The following is a 27,500-nucleotide window of genomic DNA, read 5'->3' on the forward strand; positions in this document are numbered from 1 at the left end:
TCATGGCGAACAGCCAGACCTGCTTTTCTGTCCGCACCTCCATTACAACCAGTGTGGGCCATTGCATATACATGATTATAAAGACATTTTTACACCTGACAAAAGCAAAACTAAAGTTATCTTTTCTTCATGCTTGGCCAGCATTTTCTCATTTGGTGAACCTTTTGTATGGCTAATCAACTGGGTTTCATGAGTCTCTATATTCGTGTTGAAGGCGTGGTTTAGGGGAAGGAGGGCAGGATTTAGGTACAAACACGGTCAAGTGAGAATGGTTCCAAAGGCGATGCGAATGAGGCAATGACGAAGCAGCTCCAACAAAACATCCGAGACAAATATAATCGAAAGCGACCAAGGTGAAGAACAAAATAAATATACTGCCCATGTTTACACATTCAAAATAATTTAAAAATAACAAAATAAATAAATTTAGATTTAAATCCTCATACCTGCACTTGTGAGGGGAAAAAATAAAATAAAAAAACCAGAGGGGAAGCGTGATCACAAACCGCAGTGCAATTACAGTACACCTAGATCATCTGAGTTCCAAAATTTTCCATAGCAAAATACGGACAATGTTAGCAGACAAGACAAGACAAGACAAGAGATGGGATTAAGAATGTCTTCTGATGATCGGTTTACGTTTACAGGTGAAACTTCATGTTACAATCTGACATTAATTCTTGCAACAAAATGTGACAAAAATAATTTGGATCATAATCATCACCAGCTCTTCCATTAAAGTATTGTTACGGCTGTGGAAATTCGCAAACCACCATTCAGGGCCTGTAGGTGAGATATCTCTAAGTACATGTGGAGTTAGCCCCAAACCCATTGTATAGAGGGCTTTTATGTGATTCATCCGGGCTGCGACGCTTTGAGATAGCCGTTTTTCTGTTCTATCTTTATTTTGAACCAACAACGTCTCAACCGCCATCACACAATAACCACCTTAACCACCACGCCAGCCATCGTCACCAACTACAACCACGCTCCAACCCTCAGACAACAAGAACAAGGCCAACAGCCACGACCTTTTACCTTCACAACTCAATACCGCAAACCGCATCACCGCCATTCCCAACGGCAGCATAACCATCAACCACCGCCGAAAACCCTCCACCACCTTCACCTCTCTCCTTCTATGGCTATTCCCGCACCACCTGTGAACACTGAACGTCGGGCTGTCTCGGGCCCGTTCGGCGATTGGTGCCGAGTGCAACGAGCCGCGAGCGCAAATAGCGGCCTTTCTGAGGGAAAATTAGGATCAAGAACGCTACACGCCCACTTCTCCTCCGTCCAATTAGCAAGCGCGGGGCGGCTTGGCCCCGCCTCCAGGCGCGTCTGTGTAAAATCGATATATGCAAATTCTAGGATCAGGGAGATTCACGACCCCGTTTCCTCCGACCAATGGGCGAGCGTGGCTCCGCCCCCGAGGTCATCGTGATCCGAATATTTGCATATTAGCTGCTCCTGCGAGCCTATAAGAAGGTGAGCGCAAGGCGATTGAAGTCAGTCGAGTCGGGTGGCGAAGTCATCGGTGTGGCAGAGTGAATCCGTTTTGGTTGGAGAGTGGAAGAGAGCTGGGGGAAGAGAGTCTCATCGAGAGAGTTGGGTTCTGCAGTCGGCTGAGAAGAGTTGCGGGAAGAGGCAAAGGAGCTCGGGTCCGAGGCGAGAAGGACGGCGGTCAGCGACGAGGTCGCGGTGTGGGATCGCTCGTCGCGGGACCCAAGCCAGCCAGCCATTCTCCTCCCCCAGGGCATCAACAATTCTCCCTTTCCCCCGCGCTGAGATAGTGCAAAAAGGGGGCCCCGTTCCCACCCCACTCCAAACGTTGTGCCAATGAAACCCGCCAAGGAGCACGGAGTCGAGGCACAGCCACGCGGCCACATCTGCGGCTCGCCCGCCAACGCGTCACGAGGACGCGGGTAGGACCCCCCCCCCCGGTCTCGTGGACCTGGCCGCTCCTCCAGGTCACGCGCACAATTGGCCTGCAGGCCTGTCTGCCCCCTTGTCTATGAGGGTGGCTTCTTTTCTTTGCTTTTGTGTAAATGTGTGTTGGTGCCGTCTGTAAAGTAAAGCTGTATAAGTGTTGCTGTGTGTGCGCATAGTCGGTAATACATCTGCTTCGTTGGTGCTTTTGTTTTGGTTGCTATATGTGCATTTTGACTGTATGACTGTATATATGTGCTTTCCATGTGCCGGGAAATAAATGTGCATTGTGTGAACTGTTTTCCCGTTTCGCTTCGTCTTTTCTTTATTGACCCTCCATCCTGCTTCATGTAAAGGGTTCGTAGTGGGTGCAAAACACCCGGTAAATAATCTGAACCATCGAGGTCGACGATAACACCGTTCGGTTATCCCGATAGTACGGAACGGGCCGCCCAAGCGGCTCGTGTCCGGAGTCAACCTGCGGCGAGGTAGAATCGCCCGGTTTACCATCCGCGTGGGTACTTCGGTAGGTCGAGTTTGGCGAACAACCCTATCCTACGCGGGTGGCCGATTGGCACGATTGTGGTGAGGTCGAAAGGCCCACCCGTGACTGGCGCTGGGCGATAGTTCCCAGAGGGTCATGACTGAATTGTCCGTCCGGTGGACGACGCGGTCGTGATTCAAGTGACGTGGCCGTCCGCACGCCAGCGGGCGCGAATTCGCAACACTGGTGTCCGGGAGTGGGATTCGAATCCCTCCCGCCTCCAAGCTAGATTCACGGGGAATCGGTTCAGGGGTGAGAGGAGCGACCCCCGATTCCCTCCAAATTACGAGCAGGCCAAATTAATCCCTTACGAGAAATAAGATGGAGTCTCAAGGCGAGCGGGAGCCGGGGGTAGATATGGATTTAGAATGTGTAGAATCCATGGTCCAGGATGAGATCCCCATGCAGGAAATGCTGGTAGTACAGGACGAACTCCCCCCCCCCAACCGAACTCAGAGCCCGAAATGGGCACGGCAGTGGCCGCGGCGAATGACACCTCCCCTCCCCCTCTCTGCCAAAACCCCCCGATCCTTGCCGAACCGAGTGCACTCGACAGGATTCTGCAGGCAATAACAGCGAATACGCAACAAATGAATGCGAATTTACAACAGGTGAAGAACGGAATGGAAAACAAAATGGAAGAAATGCGGGGTGAGATGCAGCAAATAGGCCGAAGCCTGCAGGCGGGCATGAAGGCAATAACAGGAGAGCTCAAAATGGCGACGCCACGTGTGGGAGCGAACAAGCTGGGAGGGAGTGTAATGGTTGTCAGGCCCGCAAGGGAGGCGGGTGAGAAGAAAATAATTTGGGGGACGTGTTGGGCGAGAAGTGTAAAGGTGACCGAGAGGGAAAAACTAATTAGGGTGACGGAGACGTGCACAAGGGAGATAAGACACGAGGTGAAAGGAATTGGGAGGGAAAGAAAAGAACAATTAAGACGGAAAGCAAGGATGAGGTACGCGGAGATCGTGAAAGAGCAAGGAGTGAAACAGAGGGAAGGACGGGAGCGACTTAAGGAGAAAGCAAGGTTGACCTACGTAAAGATAAGGGAAAGACGCCAGAAAGAAGCAGAGACTAATAGACACGAGGAGACAACAGAAACGAATAAATGTACAGAGACATGGGAGATAGAGGGTGAATTGGACGGGATTGAAGACGAGCACACACACACACAGAGGTAGTGGAGGACGATGAGGGGGATCTGGCGGACTGTGTCGTGACCCGGTGCGAGCAGCTGGATGGCCTCCTCCAGGAACGAGGGGAGGGAGTATGCCCCCTTGAAGCGGTTTACGACCAGGTGGGTTCGGTCGTGCCAAGCGGAGTTGAGGGGAGGAGTGCTGCGAACGGGTGCACACGAAGCTTGGGGGGTATAGAGGCCCCGGAAACCCTTGGGGTGGCACAAATCCCCAGTGTGGTTGTCCCGGTGTGTGTGGTGCAAGGTGTGAGTGCGAGCCCGTGTATGGATGAGACCCCAGGTAAGAGTGACACCCCGTGTGGGAGTGAAACCCCGCGTGTGAGTGGTGTGGTGGCAAGTGTGCCGAAGTGCGTGCCTCCCATTACTCCATGTGTGCATGAGGCACCGTGTGTGGAAGGAGCCACGGGTGCGAGTGAACGGCCGTGTATGAATGGAACCACGTGTGCAAGGGAAATGGCACGAGTGAGTGAGCGGCCGTGTGTGAAAGAGACTGTGTGTGTGTGAGAGAGCGGTATGTGAGGGAGATGTCGGTCGGCATGCGTGAGCATGCAGCCGCGTCTCCCGGGGTGAGTGGAATGTCGTGGTGTGGGAGTCTCGTGACACGCGGGAGTTAGAGCGCATGTGTCGAAAGGAGACGGAGACGACTGCGACAATTGAGAGACAAAGGCCGAATAGCGGCCGTAGTTGGATTGGGGACCGCGCCGGGTTCACCCAGCGGCAAGCGCGAGGTCCGTGCCGTGCAACGCACGAGGCCGCCACGTGCTCGCTTGCGGGAGTGAAGCCCGGTCCGGAAACGCCAGCGGTGGATGTTGCCGATCCCGCGGACGGACAAAGTTTAGGCAGGATTTCGAATTTGGACCGGACGGGTCCTCCACGCGGGCGTGTGTGTTAATCTCCAACTGGCAGAGCACATGTATTCGCGTGGGGAACCCCTCGAGACGTGAGGCTTGGTTTTTTTTTTTGATGCGCCGGGTGACATCATGGCTGTGTGTGTGGTTGGAATCCGGCAGGAGGGTGAATCCCTGCCGGATGGTACCGTCCAAGAGGGACGAGGGTCACGAACAGCTGCCATGACGTCACGCCACAGGTGCGCGGCTGTGAATTGCCGCGCTAGTGCGCAGGTTGCGAGTTGCTGCGCTGGTGCTGCGCAATAAAAAAAGGCAAGCCTCGCTTCAGGTGAACAGGATTCCCTGGGCAAGGGGTGGAAGATCCCCTTACCAGGGCACAGGACACAACTAGTTAGGGGGAAGGGTTAGTGTTAGTTAGACCAGCTTCATGGGGCAGGGGTAAGTCCTCATGGGGCCCGTGGAATGGATTAGGTAGAGGGATTCAGTTCAGACTAAGGAGGTGAAAATTTATGAGGATTATTTTGGAAGACAGTGACAGACAGTGAATGTATAGACGGGACGTAGCTTAGCTACGTAGTGTTAAAAGGAACGTGCTATAGTGTAAGGGACAACATGGGAGCACGAGTTAGTTAGGGGATGTAGTCAGCAGGATGGCAGGATTCAGCGATGTTTGAGTTGAAGAGTTGTGAAGTGTGAAGTGGAAACATGTGCTTGGTGGGTGAGTGAGGCCAGCGGGTCTGTGTGAGTGGAGCGAATGTGGAATGCATGGTGCCATGAGTGATTGGGGGGAGGAGTGACTCCCGCCCAAGGGACCCCGGAGTCAGTGTAAAGTGAGTTAGCTGGGTTAGTAAAATTGACAAAATGGAAGTCGTTTTGCTGTTGGTGGGAGTGTAGGCTCGATACCCATTTGGAGGGGTGCAGGAGCCTTGTTGATGGGCTGGGAGCGTGGCTGCGAAAGGTGAGTATCGCTGAGTGGGTACCCCGGGCACCAGGCAAGTCGGCCGTAGTAGGCCAAGGGCCCATGGGGGGCCGGGATAGCGTAGTGGGCACGGGTGCGCCTGCATGATGCGGGGGCGCCGTTAGCCGCGTGGGCAGTGTTGTGGGCACGGGTGACCCTCGGAAAAGGACCTGGGAAACCAGCCTGGCACGTGAGTGTTGCAGGGGAGTTGCCATGGACAGCAGTCTCCGGTGTTAGGGAGCTGGTAGGCTCGGAGGCAGTGTAATGCCCGGGGGTGCCATTGTTCGAGAATCGGCAGAGGGTAGTGCCTGCCAAGGGAGCCACGCGTCCCAGCCATGAGAACGTGTGAGGGCACAGAGAGAAAATTGGGGGCGAGGCCCAAAATTGTGAGGACACCAACACGGGCGACGGGAATCTGGGTCGATAGAACCAATAGTTTAAGCGAGAGGCGCTTGTTGAAAGCCCCAGGGTAGTTCAAAAGTTAAATGGATAGGTTAGATAGGAAGTGTGCCCCTCCGCACCATCCATCCCTTCGCTCTTGCTGTGGGCCGCTGGACCCACTTTGGGTTAAGATCGCTGAAGTCTGGGGAGGCCATCCTGAGGCTTCATTGGGCCTCGACGCAGGACGCTAGCTCTCCCTTATTCCCCTCCAGGAAGGGAACGTTGGGGTTGGGAGTAGGCTAGGAGATGGTAGGTTGGCCGAACAATGACGATAAAGGGGGTTAGGGGACGATTTCTAGTTAAGTGGGGAAGTAAAAATAAAAACAAGAAAAAAAAAAAAAGAAGTTGGGGCTAAATTGGGTTTTTTTACAAATTAAGGGAGTGGGTATGTACAGTGACAGGCAAACGATAGGTGGGAGGGAGACAGGTAGGTAGGTCTGAGCCCGCCTTCCGAGTGGCCAGCACCACCGCACTCCCTCCATCAAAATGCACTGCAAGGCAAAGGCTGGCCAACTTCATCGACAGCTGTTGTTTTGCTGCGAGGCCTGTACCGGCCGGATCGTCTGCAGCTCTTTTCTGCAAGGCCTGTGCCGGCCAGTTCGTCTGCCGGCTGTGTTTGCCTGCAACGGCCTTGTTCTGCAGGCTGTGGTTGCCTGCTGCCTTTGCCATGCCATGCCCACTGCGCTCATATACTTTTTTCCCCCGTTCAATTTTGCTTTGCCCCCCTTGTTCATTGCCATGTGCGCCAGGATCGTCGCAACAGTTTGCAAGCTGCAGGGACTGCCCTTTAGGCAGCCGCATCACGGGACCGCATTGGCGGCCCGTGCAACGTTGTTTGCTGCGTCAGATCGTCGCACGTACTGCAGGGACTGCCCTGTAGGCAGCCGCGCCAGGAGACTGCATTTGCGCAGCCCATGCGCCGTTGTTCGCTGCGCCCATTTAAAAGGGGGAGGCCTAGGACTGCGTGTTAGCAGCCGGCCACGTTCCCTGCCACCTGCATTGCTTGAGCCAGAGACTGCATGCGAGCAGCCTGGCTCCCTGCTAACTGCTTTCTCTTTGCAGAGTCCATTGATCCTCAGCCATGGTTTAGTGTAAAATTTGTAAGTTAAGGTTAAGTTGTACTGTAAATATGAGTGCGCCCCCCGGCATGTCTGTCTTAGCGCCGGCAATTTTATTTAAGTCATCTGAGTGAGTGGGTTTGTTTAGTTAGTTACTCAGCCATCAGGTTATTTATTTTGGGGACACGAATACCATGAATGTCACACTCAGTGATCCTTAGGTAAAACGTACTCGGGTAGAACTATACATTATGGCACACGAGAATTTGACGACTTGGGACGAGTCTGTAAAAAGGGGAGGGGGTAGTATTACGGCTGTGGAAATTCGCAAACCACCATTCAGGGCCCGTAGGTGAGATATCTCTCAGTACATGTGTAGTTATCCCCAAACCCGTTGTATAGAGGGATTTTATGTGATTCATCCGGGCTGCGACGCTTTGAGATAGCCGTTTTTCTGTTCTATCTTTATTTTGAACCAACCACGTCTCAACCGCCATCACACAACAACCACCTTAACCACCACGCCAGCCATCGTCACCAACTACAACCACGCTCCAACCCTCAGACAACAACAACACCAACAGCCACGACCTTTACCCTCACAACTCAATCCCGCAAACATCGCATCACCGTCATTCCCAACGGCAGCATAACCATCAACCACGGCCGAAAACCCTCCACCACCTTCACCTCTCTCCTTCTACGGCCATTCCCGCACCACCTGTGAACACTGAACGTCGGGCTGTCTCGGGCCCGTTCGGCGATTGGTGCCGAGCGCACTGAGCCACGAGCGCAAACAGCAGCCTTTCCGAGGGAAAATTCGGATCAAGAACGCTACACGCCCACTTCTCCTCCGTCCAATTAGCAAGCGCGGGGCGACTTGGCCCCGCCTCCAGGCGCGTCTGTGTGAAATCGATATATGCAAATTCTAGGATCAGGGGAGGTTCACGCCTCCGTTTCCTCCGACCAATGGGCGAGCGTGGCTCCGCCCCCGAGGTCATCCTGATCCGAATATTTGCATATTAGCTGCTCCTGCGAGCCTATAAGAAGGCGAGCGCAAGGCAAATGAAGTCAGTCGAGTCGGGTGGCGAAGTCATCGGTGTGGCAGAGTGAGTCAGTTTTGGTTGGAGAGTGGAAGAGAGCCGGGGGAAGAGAGTCTCATCGAGAGAGTTGGGTTCTGGAGTCGGCTGAGAAGAGTTGCGGGAAGAGGGAAAGGAGCTCGGGTCCGAGGCGAGAAGGACGGCGGTTGGCGACGAGGTCGCGGTGTGGGATCGCTCGTCGCGGGACCCAAGCCAGCCAGCCATTCTCCTCCCCAGGGCATCAACAATTCCCCCTTTCCCCCGCGCTGAGATAGTGCAAAAAGAGGGCCCCGTTCCCACCCCACTCCAAACGTCGTGCCAACGAAACCCGCCAAGGAGCACGGAGTCGAGGCACAGCCACGCGGCCACATCTGCGGCTCGCCCGCCAACGCGTCACGAGGACGCGGGTAGGACCCCCCCCCCCCGGTCTCGCGGACCTGGCCGCTCCTCCAGGTCACGCGCACAATTGGCCTGCAGGCCTGTCTGCCCCCTTGTCTGTGAGGGTGGCTTCTTTCCTTTGCTTTTGTATAAATGTGTGTTGGCTCCGTTTGTAAATTAAAACTGTATAAGTGTTGCCGTGTGTGCGCGTAGTCGTTGTTGCTTTTGTTTTGGTTGCTACAAGTGCATTTTGACTGTATGGCTGTATATATGTGCTTTCCGTGTGCCGGGAAATAAATGTGCATTGTGTGAACTGTTTTCCCGTTTCGCTTCGTCTTTTCTTTATTGACCCTCCATCCTGCTTCATGTAAAGGGTTCGTAGTGGGTGCAAAACACCCGGTAAATAATCTGAACCATCGAGGTCGACGATAACACCGTTCGGTTATCCCGATAGTACGGAACGGGCCGCCCAAGCGGCTCGTGTCCGGAGTCAACCTGCGGCGAGGTAGAATCGCCCGGTTTACCATCCGCGTGGGTACTTCGGTAGGTCGAGTTTGGCGAACAACCCTATCCTACGCGGGTGGCCGATTGGCACGATTGTGGTGAGGTCGAAAGGCCCACCCGTGACTGGCTCCGGGCGATAGTTCCCGGAGGGTCACGACTGAATTGTCCGTCCGGTGGGCGACGCGGTCGCGATTCGAGTGACGTGGCCGTCCGCACGCCGTCGGGCGCGAATTCGCAACAGTATCATTTCATGAAAAATTTAACTTACGTGGTTTTCATTGAATCATTCAAAATGCATGGTGACAAGTTAAGTTATATCTTCATAAGAAAGGTTCAAAAACAAACTTGAAGCTGCATTTGAAGGGAACACAGAGAGAGTAATCTTTTGCAGATCAGGTTTAGATCATAGATCAGTTTAGATCAGGTTTTGCAGATCACACGTGATTTACGGCATGTTGCGAATATTCGCGAAGTGAAGGAAAAAATGATTTCATTTTCGAATTTTGGCTATTCATTAATTTTATTAAAGGGAGAGACTAGTCCAGGATTGTATATGCTTTCAGAAACCACAATTTATTTATATACACTTTACAATCTCATTCGCAATGCAAAAACCTTCTTCTTCTGAATGATCACAATTATTCCCATGTTCTTGTGGAGTTGACAAGGGGAGGTTTTGGCCTAAGTCTTTCACAAACCACCTGGCCAGCCTGACATTCAGCTAAGGTTGGAGCTGAAATTTGTAATTTGTTCATTATGCCAGCGATAGCTCGCCTACACTTCACGAAGGACACCGTGGAATCTTTAACATCCACCAGGTGTGGGTTTGGGTCTGTGTCCTCAACGAGGAGTTGCATCCTTGTTTAAAAATAAAATAATAATAATAATAATAATAATAATAATAATAAAGCCTTCGGACAATTACGATTAAAAGTGACAATATACTGTACATTCCACTAATTGGATAATTATACCACGATAAAATAAACATCATTACAAAACAATAAAACAAATGTAAAAAAGACAGGGTATTGGGGTCTCTTGGTGTAGTCATTGAGTTCAATGCCTTGTTGGGGTTTTGAGATTTCAGCAGTTCTGTGACTGAACAATTTATATTAAAGTCGATCTGCTTGCAGACTCGCAAACTCACCGACACACAAACTGATTAAAAAAGGTTCTCCCTCCGGGTGAGGCTAATGGTGAAGGACTGGAACTTACTAGCAGCTTTCAACAATTAAGTGATGCAACGAAGTGATTTGTGCAATAATTACTATTCAAAGAACATTTGTATGAAACTTCATCTCAAACACCAGATACTGTAACAGGGAGCAGGGAAAATATTTGGCTGTACCCGATCTAAAACTTCTAGATTATGAAGTCAGTATATGTTTGGCCAACAAGTGGTATGACTCATTAGACCAAAGCAACAAACTTCAAATAAACCGAGTACAAGGACAAGAAACGGAAAGAAAATATGAGACGAGAGACTCCAGCCGAAGAGAGGAGAAAGTCGTGGAAGTTTAGTAAGTTCTGTAGAGGTTGACCGACTAATTGAAGATCTTTTCACAGTCAGTGCATAAAAAAAGTCAGGATAGGTTGAGCTATCCAAGCAAGCATCATAGATAGAGAAAGGACTGGTAGACAATGATGCAATGACAAACGAGCAGAAATGGCAAGTGGCAAGTCGTGGTGCACCAGAGTTCCTGGGCAAAGACTAACAGTTTTCTTCAACAGACCCGGCGTGTGCATTCTTTGTCAGCACGGCCTGATGGATTTTGCAGTCTCAGAGCCAGTCAGCTCTGCCCTGTAAATCGGGGGGGGGGGGTTCCATAGGGACGACCGGCACAGCGAGGCGGGCGCCACAGCTGTAATCAATTTCTCATGGTGCCGGGCGGTGCGTGCATGCGTCGTATGGCAGGAAAAGTACCACGTTGTCCAAATTGCATCGTGTCTGCAGACACGACCCCTTGGCCAACTAAAGCTGGTTGGTTGTGGGATTTCATTTTAAATGAATGCGGGCTTGAATCGCATTGGAGGAAGCAAATGAAGCTATGGCCGTCTGGCAGCAGATTCAGGTTCCGCGATTGCAGTCGTGAGTGACAAGCCAATAACAGAGGCTCTGCAGGACCCTTGTCAAAAAAAAAAGAAGTATTTAATATTACTGGGGAATATGGGATTTCAACCTGGTTTGTCTAATAACAGTAGGGATTTCCACCAATGTACAGAGAAACATCAAGAAGAAAGCAAGAGCGTTTGCCGAAGCTTCCAAGAGGAGCTTTACGTCCACATTCCAAAAATAATGATGCACCGACAGCCTGAAGTGCCACATGCACAGTTGCGGTGGAGCATTACAACCACATCCACGTTATGTTTCACACCCCCTGGAGCCTCGGATAAACTGTGTTTATTGCACGAGCGCAGAAAATTTGGCTGCCTGTTTGGCAGAGTGAAAAACGGGGAACCGCCATCAGCTAACACCCTGTCCCACCGTCGCTCGGACATCTGCTTCATAAAACGCAGCAGGCTGGAAAGCTCGCCGTGTTTTCGCAAACGTGGGCAAATACAATATGAACTTGTGTCCATTTCTGTTTGCCAGCTAAAACTCAGTTTTGCGTAATAAACCAACATCCAGATGTGGCCAACTGCAGAGTTCCCTGAGAAGGTCTCTGAGGATGAGCACACGCACAAGAAAATGAAACACCATCCTCAACAAAAACACGGCTATTACAACAATGACCTACACTGACCGGTCTTATCTCCTGCACAGACTTCAATATCCCAAATAGTAAGTGAGAAACAAGTGAACCGTTCTGGCAAGATTTAGTTCATGTTCACACTTTCGTTCACAGATGGATAACCCAAGCGGAAAAGTGCCTTGCTCATCTAGCTGCCTCTTCTTCATTTATAATCTACTGTTGATGGATTTTGATTTGCAATCTACTGTTATTACCTCTGCCACTGAAGGTGGGCCAAGATTATATTTTCACCTCTGTTTGTCTGTCTGTCTGTCTGTCTGTCTGTGAGCACGGTATCTAAAAAAAGTTATGAATGGATTCAGCCGAAACTTGATGGACAGGTTGGGTGTATCACAAGGACTAACTGATTAGATTTTGGTGAAGATCTGTATTCAGATCCAGATATGAGAATTGTTTTTATTTTTAAAAGCACTTCTTCATATTTGAGATCTTGGGCCAAACACAATGCATAGCATGATATTTCAAAAAGTTGTGGACGAGTTATGACAAAACTTGGTGGATGAATTGGGTAGGTGAAAAGAACAAGCCGATTCGATTTTGGTTCAGGTCCGGATGCAGATCCGGCCTATCAGCAGCATATAAAACGTTGACTGTTCAGCCTGTATGCACTCGACCGAGTGCCATTCCAGTTTGAATTTGATTTTACATCAATCCCAGTCCCTGTAACGCTGCATAATAGAATGTGTACTGCATTGATTTACATTAGGTTGGCCATCTCGACTCTGTTCAATTGTAAACATCTCGAGGATACTGCAGGTCACAACCGTAGCCTATTCCTTCCGTCCCCAAAACGGTTCCTGGCTGTCAAGCAAATGAGGAGGATTCAATTTTGATGCCGGTTGGTTGCATCATTAATGAGGGGTGACAATGCCACGATTTGATTATGAAAGAAAAATAAATGGCACCTTGTTGACGATCACTAAGAATCATTTGCTTTTAATAAACTAAGGTTCACGGAGGAGGATATATATATATATATATATATATATATATATATATATATATATATATATATATATATATATATATATATATATATATATATATATATATATATATATATCACCTGCAGGATGAGGAGATCGGGAGACATAAGTGGACTTTGACATGGATTACAAGAACGTTAGGAAACCAAGGACTCGTCAACACTGTGTATGGGATTTGATCCTGAGATCTCACAATCATGAGCTACTGCTCATACAGGAAACAACAAGCATGCCAACCCTAAATGAACAATGTGCATTCTACAGAGGTCACACAAAAGTGCTTCCAAAGCTAATGATAATCAACTCACCAATTTCGAATTAACAACATACCTCCAGATCGTTGAAGAAAAGGTGTGTGTCAGCCAAGTTGAAAATCATCTCTTCCATCCGCAGGCCTAATGACACTGACGTCGGTGGGTCCTGGAGGGGAAATCCAGAGTAATAAGGGAAAGAGTAAAAATTAAAGAAAGAAAGAAAAAAGACATGAAGCTAAGTCATTTGAAGTGTAAGTCTCATGACGGGCAGAGATGATATTTAAGCACACAGCATAACATCATTAAGCCTTGTTTGTTAAATCCCAACAAATCAAGAACAACATCCAGATTGTTGAAGAATAAGTTCTTACACAACCCATTGATAGATTCTCAATTTAAAAAGTGGAAAAAAAATTGCGCCAAATCTTAAACATTTAGATTATCCCATTAACATAAAGAGAGCATCAACATAAGAGCCAAGTGGAATAATCCAATAAAATTCCCCCCAAAATAAAGAAATAATCCTTCAAAAAAATTAATGAAATAAGTAATCAAAAATAAAATAGATCAAAACAGTGTTCGGAATATTTGTCAGCATAAGTATAATCAAACTAAAAGTCATCCGTTTAATTGGCATATGAGATATCCTCATCAAAATGCACAAAAAAAAAAAAAAAAAATCTGACGCGTCCTGCAAAGCAATGACGATGAACATATTCATATCAATAACATGTGAAAGGAAGCTGGTGAATACTATCCCAATGTCATTGACGCTATCATAAATCATGCACAACATTCAGGTCTAAGTGTCAAGCACACGTCGTAGAGCAGACTCTCGCGAGGCAAACTTTCCCTGGCCCGTCAAGCGGAACGGGCTCGCTATAAAGTGTTTCGGACGCTTCCTGCCGATGAAACGACCACCCCGCGGGATCTCATCCCCGTGGCTCGCGAGAAGCTTGTCGAGGAGGAACGTCCTCCGGGAGGCCATTGTAAGCGAGCGCCTGTTATGCGTTCACACCGTGGATGCTGTTTGATGGGCAATAAAGGATAGCATACCATTCCTTGGTCCCTCCAGGCACAGAGCGTATCAGAATGAGCCCCCCCAAAAAATGGAGATCACATCAACCGGAATGAGTGGTAATAGCAATAAAGCTGAAAATGGCAGGAACAAGGAAGTGTTCAAAGAAACAACAGGAATGGTGCAAGTAAAAATAAATAAATCCGATTCTCTCGAGTTATATTTCACTGCCGTTTCAAAATATTTTTCTGTACATCGAATTCTGTCTGGCAAGAAATGTCATCGCACAACAGGTAAACAAATTATGCTGACATTCCAAGCGACTTTTAATCACTTCTTGGATGACAACGTTGAGCAACCGTTGAGAAAACATGCAGGAAACCACCTGGTGAGCACCCTATGCATGCTTACACTCAAACTGGACGGGCTATTCTAAGAGACTCGAAGATGGGCAGGCCGCAGATGCCACCCTCGTACATGCCAAACTGCTTAGGAAGTTTTCTTTTTTTTGTTTCATTTCTTTTTTTTTGCAAATACTGTGCCAAGAGTCCCAGTACGTGACAGTGGAATAGTGGATACAGTCAGCAGAGCAATGACACATTCCAGAACCAGACATTCATAAAACAAACTACAGCCATTGTGTCACAATTCTATACCATAGAACACTTAATAATTGTGGAGTGTATACAACTGTATTCAGTAACAAGATATTCTCAAAGAAATGAAATAAATCAAATTGATAGGGGAAGGGTGTGGGGGAGGATAATATGAAAAATGTTATTCCATAACCTGTCATGAACTGCCAAACTGTCAAATCCATATTCATGAGTTTTGTATGGAGAAGGACTGGGAAACAATAAAACGAGGATTAAATGGAAATCCAGACACTGGAATAAGCCATGTGGTAAAATAATGCCTGTGTCAAATCTATTTCGACTTATGAGCACACGTACCCCATAATCTTTGATGATCCCTTAATCCCGACTCTTTCACGAATAAACTAGAAGGATACTCGGAAGAGCACATACCTCCACCAAGTAATGCCTGATCCATGAAGAGAACATATCTGTCCCAATACATTTTTGAGATACCATGATACTGTATATATCGTTTTTGGCCCTATCTATCAATGGTGAAGAATCACCTTAAAAATATTGGATCCGGATCCGGATTCGGATCTTCACCAAAACTGAATCAATTCTTCCTTGTCACACACACACACAACCTGCCCACAAAATTTCATCCAGATGCGTCCACAACTTTTTGAGATATCCTGCACACAAATAGACAGAAAAACGAACAGACAGACAGAGAAGGGTGAAAACATAACCTCCTTCACATTTGGTGGCGGAAGTAATTAAAGCTGATAAACCACTAGACCCACTCAAAAAAGGGAGGTCGAAGGTAAGCGGATGAGAAAGAGATGGTACCACCAAAAGCATCTTCTTCCATACACCCAAATGGCACCTGCCAAGAGCTTTCATCGAGCAGAGTGGCCTGTCGCTTCGCCAGGCAGAGCAATTCCCTGGCACAGCAATAAGAAGTAAAGAACCAACTATTTTTAGGGTGCACATTGCACACATCTTTGGATCTGCATTAGAAGTCCCTGCACCTCTCCTCAAGGATTTGCTGTGGAAGACGGCTTCTCACCTCATTCACCTCGGAAGTCTGTTTTTGACAGTCTAATGGTGCTGCATGGTTCTATCTGTAATGAAAGTGGAGTGTTTGGTTTGCAGGTAGACTTCCAGGTGGAACGACCTCAAATTAGGTTTACTTTGGAACAAAAATCAATTTCCACTGGAGCTTCAAGGTGAGACTACCAGATCTGCAACATGAGACACCTACCATATATGTATCCTTGGGTTTGAGTCCAAGGTCGAGTCAGAATTTTTTTCACACTAGCTCCACGCAGGGATTTATTGTTTATTAAGTTTCTATATGACATTTATCTCTAATACACCTACACACACACACATACACGGGGTCTGCCAAGCAGGCACGCAAGATGTTGGCCATTACAAAGCTTGCAGTGTATGTACGAGATATTTCTGAGGATATCTCGAAGACTCAATAGCTCAGTGGGCCGTCAGCCCTTAACTGACAAGGTCCTTGGGTTCGAGTCCTGGGTTGAGTCAGAGTTTTTTCAAACGAGCACCACGCATCAATTTATTCCTATTTATTATATATATATATATATATATATATATATATATATATATATATATATATATATATATATATATATATATATATATACAGACACACACACACACACTCCAAGCAGTAAATAATAAGAGAAAATGCAGACAGTCCAAAACCGATCACTGTTAAACATACCCACTCATCCATTCTAGCTTTTTCCTCCATCAGGAACAACTTCCACTCATGATGCAGACTTTTCAGTGGTGATTGAGCTTTTTCTAAGTGAAAGTTTAAATATAAACAACACCAGAGAAGCTGCCTGTATTTACACAACTTTCACATCAACCCCATCCACGTTCCACCTTCCGCTAGACGATTTCTCAAATTTTTCAAAACGGTACCAAATTTCTCATGGAAAATAAATGAATAAATAAGATAAATAGCAAAAAAAAAAAGTTATGGCCTGGATGGACAGACACACAGACAGACACACACACACCACATCCCCCGATGCATGGCAGATGAGCTAACTATACTTGTAGCTTGCTGAGCCCTGAGACCGTCTCCCAACCCCCACCCCTCCTGACCTCTCTCTTAAACCAACTAAATGGACAAGTCAGAAAGTTCACTGGATTCCTGGCACATGGGTGCAAGTTTGTAAACAAATGTGGAACTTCAATTCCTTTTCAAGTTTATCCAGACAATGTGTGCCTCCAATGCACAGCCAAGTAAAGTAAAATAACAAAGAAATTGAAGAATAGGATGTGGATCAAAAGCTACATAAATAATTGCATTTTCACCACCTGGAGAGTTTAAAAGCCCAATCAAAAGTAAGCTTCCGCACACACACAACGCACTCAAAAGCAATTTAGGATTATTAAACTCGAGTCTTCAGGAAAAGCCCACAGCCAAAGGCACAAATAAATATTTTGTAGTAAAGTTTGTTATAACTTACATTTATGAAAAAAAATAACTTTTTAAACTCTTATCCAAACACGTAGATGGTTTTGTGATTTTTTCAGTCTTGCAGACAGGTGGATAAGAGAAATAGAACAGTGGGTGTACATGATTCACGGAAACATCCAAGCATGAAAGGGCTTGTTCCCTTGTTTCATGAACAAGTCCAGCTTTAGGCTGTCAAGGACACTGAACTGGACATCGATGCAGCATGGTTCAGCAAAAACAGCTCAAAGGTGGGTATGCTACCGCTGGCCTATCCTACAAGTGTACAACCCTAGTCTTCAGTAAAATCCAAAGCATTTGGACTATCAACATGTATCAGATACTTATCCCCCACACTTTTAGAAAAAAATGGGGGGGGGGGATTGTAATCTGCTCCATCCGTCTGTCACGCTCCATCCTCCAAAACGGTTGTGCAGAAATTCACCAAACCTGGTAGTTACAATCACCATAAAGCATGAAGGTGCAAGAGCAGCATCACTTTTGGCCCAGCCCCCTGGGGCAGAGTCAAAAGTTCAATTACCAAAACATGCAATTAAGGGCACATTTTAAAACATTTTGTATGTAACTTTGTATGTGGAATCAACATTGCAGGACGCATTAAATTTGTAACGATTTTTTGGATATGACCCCCAGTTCACAAGAGTCAAAACGGGCAAAAAATATTTCAACATTGGGTCATTCCTGGTGAAACTTTTTGCCATCTTTCAACGTTTCTTTTGGTGAGAAGCATGGGGACTTGTGATGACAGACCATCAACTTTTTTTCATTGTAGTCCATGAAAAAAGAGGTATCAACTTGGGTTTCATAAAGTAATCTTTTTGAGTCTTTTGCAAGTAATTTTACAAGGAGTGAAACGACAGTAAGTATATTTGAAAAAAGGGCAGGTGAAAGAGCGATGCAACTTCCCTTGATACTCTTTTAAACAATAATCTATAGCTCACATATTTGGGATACACATCACATACAGTATAATATCACAATGACACCAGGAGACAATGGAACAATGAGCAGATAGGATTTACATCTGGCATCGCAGCACAAGACAGTGCATGGATGGGAATGGCAAACAGGCCAACCTTCTGCTGTGGCATTTCAGAAGAGCACACATTTCCTGCTCTGAATAAATGGAGTTCACTCTTTCAACACATTTCAATGGACTTCATATATCAGCAAATAGACTCAATAAAAATGCACTTCCAAATTTCAAAATTTAAGATTGTCCCAAGGAGTTCAGTCAGATCTGGCAGTCAAATTGCAAAGGACATAAAACAAATGTAAGTTACAATTTTAATTTAAAATTTCAACTAAACCTGTGTTTGATGTTGTTGCGGGAAAGGTGAAAAACAGACTAGTTATGTCATTAATAAACGTTTAGCATAGGCGTGTAGTTTATATGCAACAATGATATAGGGAATGTCGAAGTTTGTTGAGGAGCTGATAAACATGACCCCTCTCCAGCATAATATGTCTAAAAAGGTTCACACCATTCCCTCATCATTAATCCCCTAGATCAGGGGTCGGCAACCTAAACCAGGCCGCGGGCCACTGGGCCACGTTCGGGCCACCTCGTGGGCCGTACCCCCCTCCCAACCCAAAAAAATAACAAACACACCTAAAATCAATGATAATAAATGTAATTGTAAATTGAACCTTAAGACCTTCAGCCATCTGAAACAACAACAAAAAAATATTTAAGACCAAGTTAAGTGGACTAGAAGCGAAAATAATTTATTGTGACGCACAGAGACTGATATATGTGGAAGAATCATATGTCCACATATGTTAAATTTGCCGTCGGTTCAGAAAAATGTTTCGTGGGCCGCACCTAATGGAAATGCGGACAAGGCGCCGCGGGCCGCACGGGAGGAGCTCGCGGGCCGCATTTGGCCCGCGGGCCGCAGGTTGCCGACCTCGGCCCTAGATCCTTCCCGTCGTAATCTGTCTTTGATGTGTTACTTTAAAATGAACCGCTTGCAGCTCTACAAACTCCACCCCCCACTGACCCCCCCTCACCCATCCTCAAGGAAGATGAAGGTAAGAGCTACACACACATGCTGGCAACCCGGACTCGTTTGAGCCGCTTGAAACCTACGTTCAACGGGAGGTCAGAGTGGAATGTTTGAGAGTGCGCCGAGTTGAAATGCAGAAAACGGAGAGTTGGGATGCCTGGTGTTGGCTTAATGGTGAGGGTGGTGGGCTTGGAATCCCAGGATCCTGAGTTAAAATCCCACTCGGCTGTTGAATTAATACCAGGTGGGTTCACTCTGTTTGTCATCCTTCTGAGGTTGGCAAAATGAGTGCCAGCATGCTGGTATCCTGTGCCACAGTGGCGACCTGTCCAGGATTGTATCCAATAGCCAAGGAGACTGCTTAGGCAGTACTAACGCTCTGCGCAGAGTATGGTCCCAATGGATGGATGGATGGGAGTTGACTCCAGTGGAGCCCAGAGTGTGACACAGCAGTTCGACAGGAGAATCAATGACGCCATCCAAGAGCAATTGTGCTCAACAGAAGGAGGTATGAAGCTTGGATGCAGAGCCGTGTGACACGACTCCCTCTCGCAAGATATGTAAATATATATATATATATATATATATATATATATATATATATATATATATATATATATATATATATATATATATATATATATAGTTCTGGATTTCAGAATCGGATCCGACTAATGCACACAACATCCAGATCCTCAGACAGTTATTTCCAGAAATGCATGTTCAGAATAGACCCACCCCCTTGTCTGGTAAGATTCTAACTATTTGATGTGTTGGAGAAGGGTATTATATAGAACAGATTCCGTTTCTTATTGGATGGCCTTTTCCTCTTTACGACACGTTCATGCACGCGAGAGATAGCAGTTAGCCGAACGGAGACTCATTCTACCCCTTTCCATCAGGACACATTGGCTTGGAGTTGGACGATTTATTTACACTTTGGACTTACAGGACATTTGCTTAAATACACCACGGGCTTTTCCTGTACAGTTATTCTGACGGTCAAATACGGCTGTGGATCATTTACCTCACCCACTGATCTGTCATTGACGTTCGACACCCACCTTTCTTTCATCAACGCCTGGTGTCTGCCTTTCGCAGTCAACGTTTGGCACCCCACTTAGCAGCTCCATGAACACTGGCTGGCCCCTGTCAGTGTCAGGCTGGGTGGGGGAGGGGGGAGGTGGTGGCCGCCATTGGCGTTTTCTGGGCGCTTCACGCCCCCGCTCAGTTGTTCCAGCAAATGGCCGCTTTCTGGCGCTTGTCCAGTGCCCCGAACATGGTGTCGTGGGCCGGGCCTGTGTTAATTATGGGCTGCGTCTCGCTCAATGGTGAGGAAGGGATGATCGTGAGATTGATGGTTGGAGGTCATGTTCAGTGATGCGCCAAGAGGCAAGCTGGATTTGGCTGAAGTCTGCTTGAGGCTCCGCCCACACTGGTCGTCTATAAAAAGGAAGGGAGGACCACCTTCCTGATGGTTGGTGATAGCTCCTAAACATTGCTTACAGCTCCTTACAGCTGTCCATTGGTTACAGCTCCTGATAGCTCCTGATGGTTGGTGATGGTTCCTTACAGCTCCTGACCGTTGGTGACGGTTCCTTACAACTCCTGACCGTTGGTGATGGTTCCATACAGCTCCCGACCGTTGGTGACGGTTCCTTACAACTCCTGACCGTTGGTGATGGTTCCATACAGCTCCCGACCGTTGGTGACCGTTCCTGACCATTGCTTACAGCTCTTTACACCTGCCCGTTAGTTACAGCTCCTTGCAGCTGCCCGATGGTTACGGCTCCTGATAGCTCCTGACGGTTGGTGACGGTTGGACCGTTCCTGATGATTCTGCTCGGTACCTGCTCTTGGCATGCCTGATTCTTGGCGACCCTGGCTCCTTGGGGGTGACGACATGACATCGATTGGTGTTTGAGCCTGTTTGTGGGTTGGTGCACGGCGAGGTTGGTGTCCCCCTTTTTTTAAGTTGCCTGGAAATAAATCACTATTAGGAATGTTCCCAGCTCGTTTTGATCCAGCATGGTCCGAATCATAGCTTAGCCGGGACTTTATTCCCAAAGATTCCGTTCCTTTAAGCCGGTACGTCCTTGGCAGTGTTGCTCGGCTGCATCCAATCCGGTAAAGTGATCCTATCCGGTAGAGTGATCCGGTTCGGTCAAGGCGCACCAAGGGCGTGTTCCCTGGTAATTTAATCACGTGATTAATTAGGTAACCCGATTAACCCATAGAAGGGAGGACCCTAGGTCACGCGGTTGAGTTAGTAGCATCCACGGCAGTTAAGCGACCCGCCGCATCATGGAATTATCCGTGTGCAATGGCCTACAATTCCGGGGAGTCTGGTGGGAGCCGAGATAGCTTCCCCCCCCACCCCAGTGATCTTCTCACCTGACCCCCGGCCCACAACAACATATATATATATATATATATATATATATATATATATATATATATATATATATATATATATATATATATATATATATATATATATATATATATATATATATATATATATATATATATATCTCGCAACCAGCGCACACCAACTCCACTCAAGCATCACGTGGAGATCATGTATTTATCTGTCTTGTGACCTATCCCTGTCTGTATCTTTGTGATGTGACTGGATAGGGCATTGTGTAAGTCGTCACAGTTCGTGGCGCACGTGGGTTTATTTATTGTGCATATAAAATCATCAGGTTGAGCCATTCTTGTTCTCCCTATCCCCTTTTGCTTTCTTTAATAGACCTGTTTTCTCACCAGTGTCGTTTCTGCCTGGTGCACGGTTCGTAAATGGGAAATTATAATCGCGGTGCAAGTCAAACACATGGCTTTTTGGGAGAGTTAAGTTTGTGGTACGTTTGCCCCTGGGTTCACTCTCGGCCCCAATCCTTTTCAAACGGGGGAACTACCGTCGGCGACAGATTTGATTCGAGTTTCTGTACGTCGGAAACCAAAGTAAAGATCTGTTCAACTTTCGAGGCAGACGGCAGACCGTCTCGAAGGGCCATCCATCACTACATCGGTGATTGTCCGAGTGGAAGATTTGACCTCGTATCCACCCCAAAGTGCACATTCACAATATCATACGCCAATGTAACCACTTGAGCTACAAACAGATGATGAGTAATGGGACAAGCAAAACTAAAAGAGAAGCTAATAATAAGAGCTTTGTACACAAACAAGCCAAATGCAGTCCTGGATCATTACCTCCACCACCGAAGGTGAAGGAGGTTATGTTTTCACCCCTTTCTGTCTGTCTGTTTGTGTACAGCATATCTCAAGAAATTGTGGACGGATCTGGATGAAACTTGGTGGACATGTTGGGTGGAGACAAGGGCGAATTGATTAGATTTTGGTGAAGATTGGGATCTGGATCCGACTACTATTTTTTAAGTGATTCTTCACCATTGAGAAATCGGGCCAAAAATGATATATAGCACGATATCTCAAAAAGTTGTGGACGGATTCGGATGAAACTTGGTGTACATATTATATTCGGTGTGTGGAAATTACAAATTGATTCGATTTCGGTGAAGATCCGAATCCGGATCTGACTACGAAAACATTTTAAGTGATTCTTCACCATTGAGAGATAGAGCTCACAAATGATATAAAGAATGATATTTTAAAAATGTATTGGACCAGATATGTTCTCATGGATCAGGCATTACAGGGCGGAGGTATACGCTCTACTGAGTGCCCTTCTATTTTTTTAATTGCAACCTTTTTTCATCAATAAACTGATTGATCAATTGTCCAAATGCTCAAAATGCTAACACAAAATGGAAGTGAATAATAAAGTGAAACAATTACGGTTCAGGCCAAAGCAGTAAAACAAAGAATAAACTTAATCATACGAGTAGTATTGAAACTTAGGGCTATAGGATAGCTCAGAGGTCGTGTTCTCACATTTAAGCTGTCTAATCTCGCTTCAGTTACTGACTTAGACTGTAAACTGTCATCCTGGTGTTTCACAGGTAGGGTGCTGCATCAATAAGTATATCACCATTTGGACAGGAAGTTAAGCAAGCACTCTTTCCATTTGCAAGCATTTTTCACATGGACGTTAATGATCCCTCTGTACCTTTTGAAAATAGTAGGCCGTTGTGTCCTGGCACCCTGGCCAAATTTCAAATTCCTGCCCTGACTCCCTGTGAGAAGAGGAACGGCAAACCTCACCAAGGATATAATCGGGTGACAAGTTCTTCATTTCATCCGAGTCAAATATGCATAGAATACACAGAAAACACACACACACACACACACACACACACACACACACACACACACACACACACACACACACACACACACACACACACACACACACACACACACACACACACACACACTTTGGCCAGAGTACACACACACTTTGGCCAGGTTGCTGGAATTAAATCGCATCCTCTTATTGAAAGACACCGTGGGATCTTTATCACCCCCAACAACCAACGTTGGGAGAGGGTTCCCTGGTTTAATGTTCTCCAGATGGGTGGGGCACATACTGATGAATCGCCCTGCATGCGAAATACCAGGATGACAGTGTGTAGCTGGGTAGATATTCAATCCCAAGCTATCCTGTCGGCCCCCACCCCAAGAATAGGTTATGAAATTTCTATTTAATAAACCAATTCCATAATCCAATCTATAAACTTCACCTCATTTGAGCCAAATTCACCCATTTTTACAGTTGAGCTCAACTGTTTTGCCCTTGTTCAACTCTTTTGACAATGGTTCACCTTGAATGGTCATTCTCTGCTCGGGTAAATTTGATCCATAAAATTCTCATTTCAGATCTTAAAGATATCAATGTACTTTTCATAAGAGCAAGTTTGGCTAAAGTTAGAATTTATCTGAGTAGATTGAGCAATAAGGTGGCCTATTCACCACAGAAGGAGTTTTCCTGGTTTAGATCTTCCTTTCCATTTCAATGACACTGTTGCTGAGCTTCCAATGTGAAAATCGATTTGCTATTAATTTCAAATTATGCGTAATGTTATTTTGTTTGTTAAAGCAACACCTCAACATGACACGATCTCATCATGAGCAGCTACAAATCAACATAACAGCAAATCTTCCTGAGATGCAAGGCAAGCAAGCCCAAAGCCATCCAAAACCACGTGACAGCGTTGGCTGGTCACGGGGAGGCGACAGCTGTCAAGCCTGCGGCGCCAAGCATTCAAACATCTCATATGACAACACAACATGAACGTATCCCAGGGAACCTTGGCCAAACAGGCAGCGAGCCACCTTGCAGTGCTACAGAACCCTGGCTTTGAACGCTCCTTTTTAAAATGTCCATAATTTAACTGAGTTATAATATGAAAGCAAAGTCAAACATGTGATGCTCACCTTTCCATATCTGGAAGCGTAAGATCCTGTCAGAAGTGAGTGGAAGACGATGATGGTCTCATCCAGGTCCCAGATGAAGACTCTCTAAATGTTGGGGAGTGGGTTCCACAAGCCATATAATGAGATATCATAGCTTGCTACTACTAAATGTTCACATTTCTAAGTGCAGTCAACAATTAAAATTGGTAATTAACTGAAACAATGACCGCATAAGTGTAAATATAGTCAACTGAAATATGTGACGTGTGGAAGTTCAAGACCAGAAATGATCACCAAAGGCCTTGTCAACCGTACCTCCAGATCTCCATCGGGTGGTGGAGAAGGGTTGTTCCGTCGACCTCGACCCCTGCTCTTGCTCCCGGATGCTCTCCGCGTCCTCTCCTCCGGTTCCTTCACGGGCGTCGCCGGACCATGCATGGAGCCAAAGTTGCCTGGCACGATCGGTCGCGTCGCGGTCACATTCTAATGCTGAGGGCGGGCCAGTAACTCCCTCTCGGTTTTCACAAAAGGCCTTTGTGAGATCTGACCATTGCGTTTTCACCGTCCCGTTTCTAATTCCTGCCAGTTAATCCACTTGCACAAAAATGGGACTTAAAACCTTTGTTGGTGTAGCACAATTAGTCGAATGGTCTCAAAATCCAGGAGGTGCGCAAGTACATGTGGCGCACACAGAATTAAGCTAAGCGATTATACCGTTCGTGCTCGGCCATTTCCTTCGCCCATGGGCCTCATCCCTCACTTTTACCCTTCCACCTTTTCAGAGACTTTGACACAGCATAAAAAATGATGATGGCAACACCAAAGACACATTCATTAGAAGATAAATCACCGAGCATATGGGCAGTCTGCACAACTGCAGAGTGTCGAGTCTACTTTCGGCTCAAAATCCACACCCTGGGGGTTTCAGAAGCTAATGTTTTGCCATTTCCCCCCATTCCTGCTCCTCTTTTTCAAGCCATTGTGAGCAAGGTTTGGAGCTGAGTCAGCAAGGCAACAGGGAGAGAGACCACTTGGAAAGGCCTTTAGCAGTTCAAAGCAGCTCACAAAACACCCAGTGCCAATGTGCGCCAAAATGTACTGTGCAATAATCGCTCCAGGAGCAAAGCATTTACTTCACTAGATCTGCAATTATTACAAGGGTCTGCAACACTAACCTTCCCCAAAACTGTTCACTACCCCATGCTGCTCAATTCATTGCTCACTACCCCATGCTGCTCAATTCATTGCTCACTACCCACCTGCATGGCTGTTGAGCCCCGGTTGGGAATCCTGTAACTGGTAGGTCGTGGATGAATGGTTCTGACTGCTGCTATTGGATGCATAGGAACCATAAGCTGTGCTGTTGTAGTACTGCCCATATTGACTCTGGGGAAATCCTGCATATGGGGAGTATTCCTGCAAGAAAATAGTACAAAACAACTTCAGAATTTTTTATTTTTTTAAGAGTCTGGCACATCAAGTGATGCATTCACCTCCACAGAAAGGTACTACACAAAATGCCTACTTTTGCAAAAGACAACATTTTTCATCCAGCATTTTATGCATCCCGAATTCATCAATTTTCACCTGAATTGAAACTTGGAACTTCTTTGAAAATGCAGAAATGAGAAAACTTACAAAATATTGTCATCATCTCTTATGGAAAAGATACAATTCCAGAAGAAAAAAAATCCAGGTCGTACTCAAGCCACGATCAGCACTCAAGGGCTTTGGAACGCGTGATGGCCCTACTGGACAAAACTACTGAACCCCTGCTCGTCAAGAAGTACTCAGATACAGGCAAACGAAACAGACAATTTCAATCATCACTACCACAGCCAAAAATAAGAACGGCACTCTGTAGAGCACATACCTCCGCCAGGCTGAACAGTTTACGATTATGTATCCCACTGATAGGCCGGATCTGGATCCGGACCTAAACCAAAATCTACTCGCCTGTTCTTGTCAACTCATCCACATAGTTTTGTCATAACTTGTCCACAACTTTATGAAATATCGTGCTGTATATCGTTTTTGGCCAAATGTCTCAATGGTGAAGAATCACTTCAAAAAAAAAAAAAATTCTCATATCCATATCCAGATGTTCTCCAAAATCGAACCAATTTGTCCTTGTCCCACCCCCAACCTGTCCGCTAAGTTTCGTCCAAATCAGTCCACAACTTTTTGAGATATCATGCTCACAGGCAGGCAGACAGACAGACAGACAGACAGATGTAAAATCGTACCTCTGTCCACCTTCGGTGACAGAGGTAACAAACAAATAAAATAAGCCAATGTCATCCTTATCTTGCCAAAAGGTGACCACGTGTGACTTCTTTAAGGTCACACTGAGGTGAACAGAGCTGCTATCCACCAGGAGCGACTCCTTGAGGAATATCTGCCTACGAGAGATTCCGATGAGAATCGTTCTACAGAGTAACCATGAAAAATATGCGTTTGCCTCATAATGTCACCAAATGATGTCATAATGTCTCAAGCTTGACATATCTAGAAAGCACTCATCGAGGTGTTCAATTTGAGGTACTACACGATATGGTTCCTAAAACTTGAAAATTTGACCTTGGGGTCAAATATGTTTGACCTTAGGTGCTAACCATGAAGGTCAAGGCCAATCGCCACCAAAAATTAATCAGCTGAGCACCAGACCATGAACTATATTCCCATGAAGTTTGAAGACGATCCGATCAAAATTACTCAAAAAAATAAGGGTTTCGTCGACTCCCCTGATTTGCGACAAAGTGACCTTGACTTTTGACCTTGACCTTCAAAATCTTGTGCGCTGAAAGGTACCTCTATAGGCCTCTGATATGCGAAGTTACAAAATTTTCCAATGATAACTGTGCTCTGCAGAATTTTTTATACGTGATTACAGACAAAAATAAAAAATAAAAATAAAAACATACAAGCTGACTAACATATCTTGCAAAAACTTCGTTTTGGCAAGATAATAAAACACCAAATATCGCAACAAAGGTGCACTCAGTTACAAGAAGGAAGTGCAAGCAAATTGTGCTGGAGAAGGAGCTGCACCTGAGGAGTGTTGTTAAAGCCCGCTGTGCTCGAAATAGAATTGT

At 46.3% G+C, this 27,500-nt stretch overlaps 1 protein-coding gene across 15 annotated transcripts in view; it reads right to left on the reverse strand.

The window, feature by feature from the left end:
* LOC147012704 (protein phosphatase EYA4-like) overlaps positions 1 to 27,500 on the reverse strand; it is a 243,284-nt gene that overhangs the window by 30,975 nt on the left and 184,809 nt on the right. For all 15 annotated transcript variants that reach the window (XM_085853787.1, XM_085853791.1, XM_085853792.1 and 12 more), the window contains 5 exons: positions 27,457 to 27,500; positions 25,665 to 25,821; positions 24,721 to 24,857; positions 24,427 to 24,510; positions 13,007 to 13,096 (listed from right to left, as the gene is read on the reverse strand). The exon at positions 27,457 to 27,500 is cut by the window's right edge and continues 39 nt beyond it. In XM_085853787.1, the coding sequence (XP_085709913.1) occupies positions 13,007 to 13,096; positions 24,427 to 24,510; positions 24,721 to 24,857; positions 25,665 to 25,821; positions 27,457 to 27,500 (512 nt within the window). The remainder of the gene's footprint in view (positions 1 to 13,006; positions 13,097 to 24,426; positions 24,511 to 24,720; positions 24,858 to 25,664; positions 25,822 to 27,456) is intronic.

This window comes from Eptatretus burgeri, chromosome 14 (assembly GCF_056783735.1).
Source record: "Eptatretus burgeri isolate ZD-2024b chromosome 14, Ebu_testis_v1, whole genome shotgun sequence".
NCBI lineage: Eukaryota > Metazoa > Chordata > Myxini > Myxiniformes > Myxinidae > Eptatretus > Eptatretus burgeri.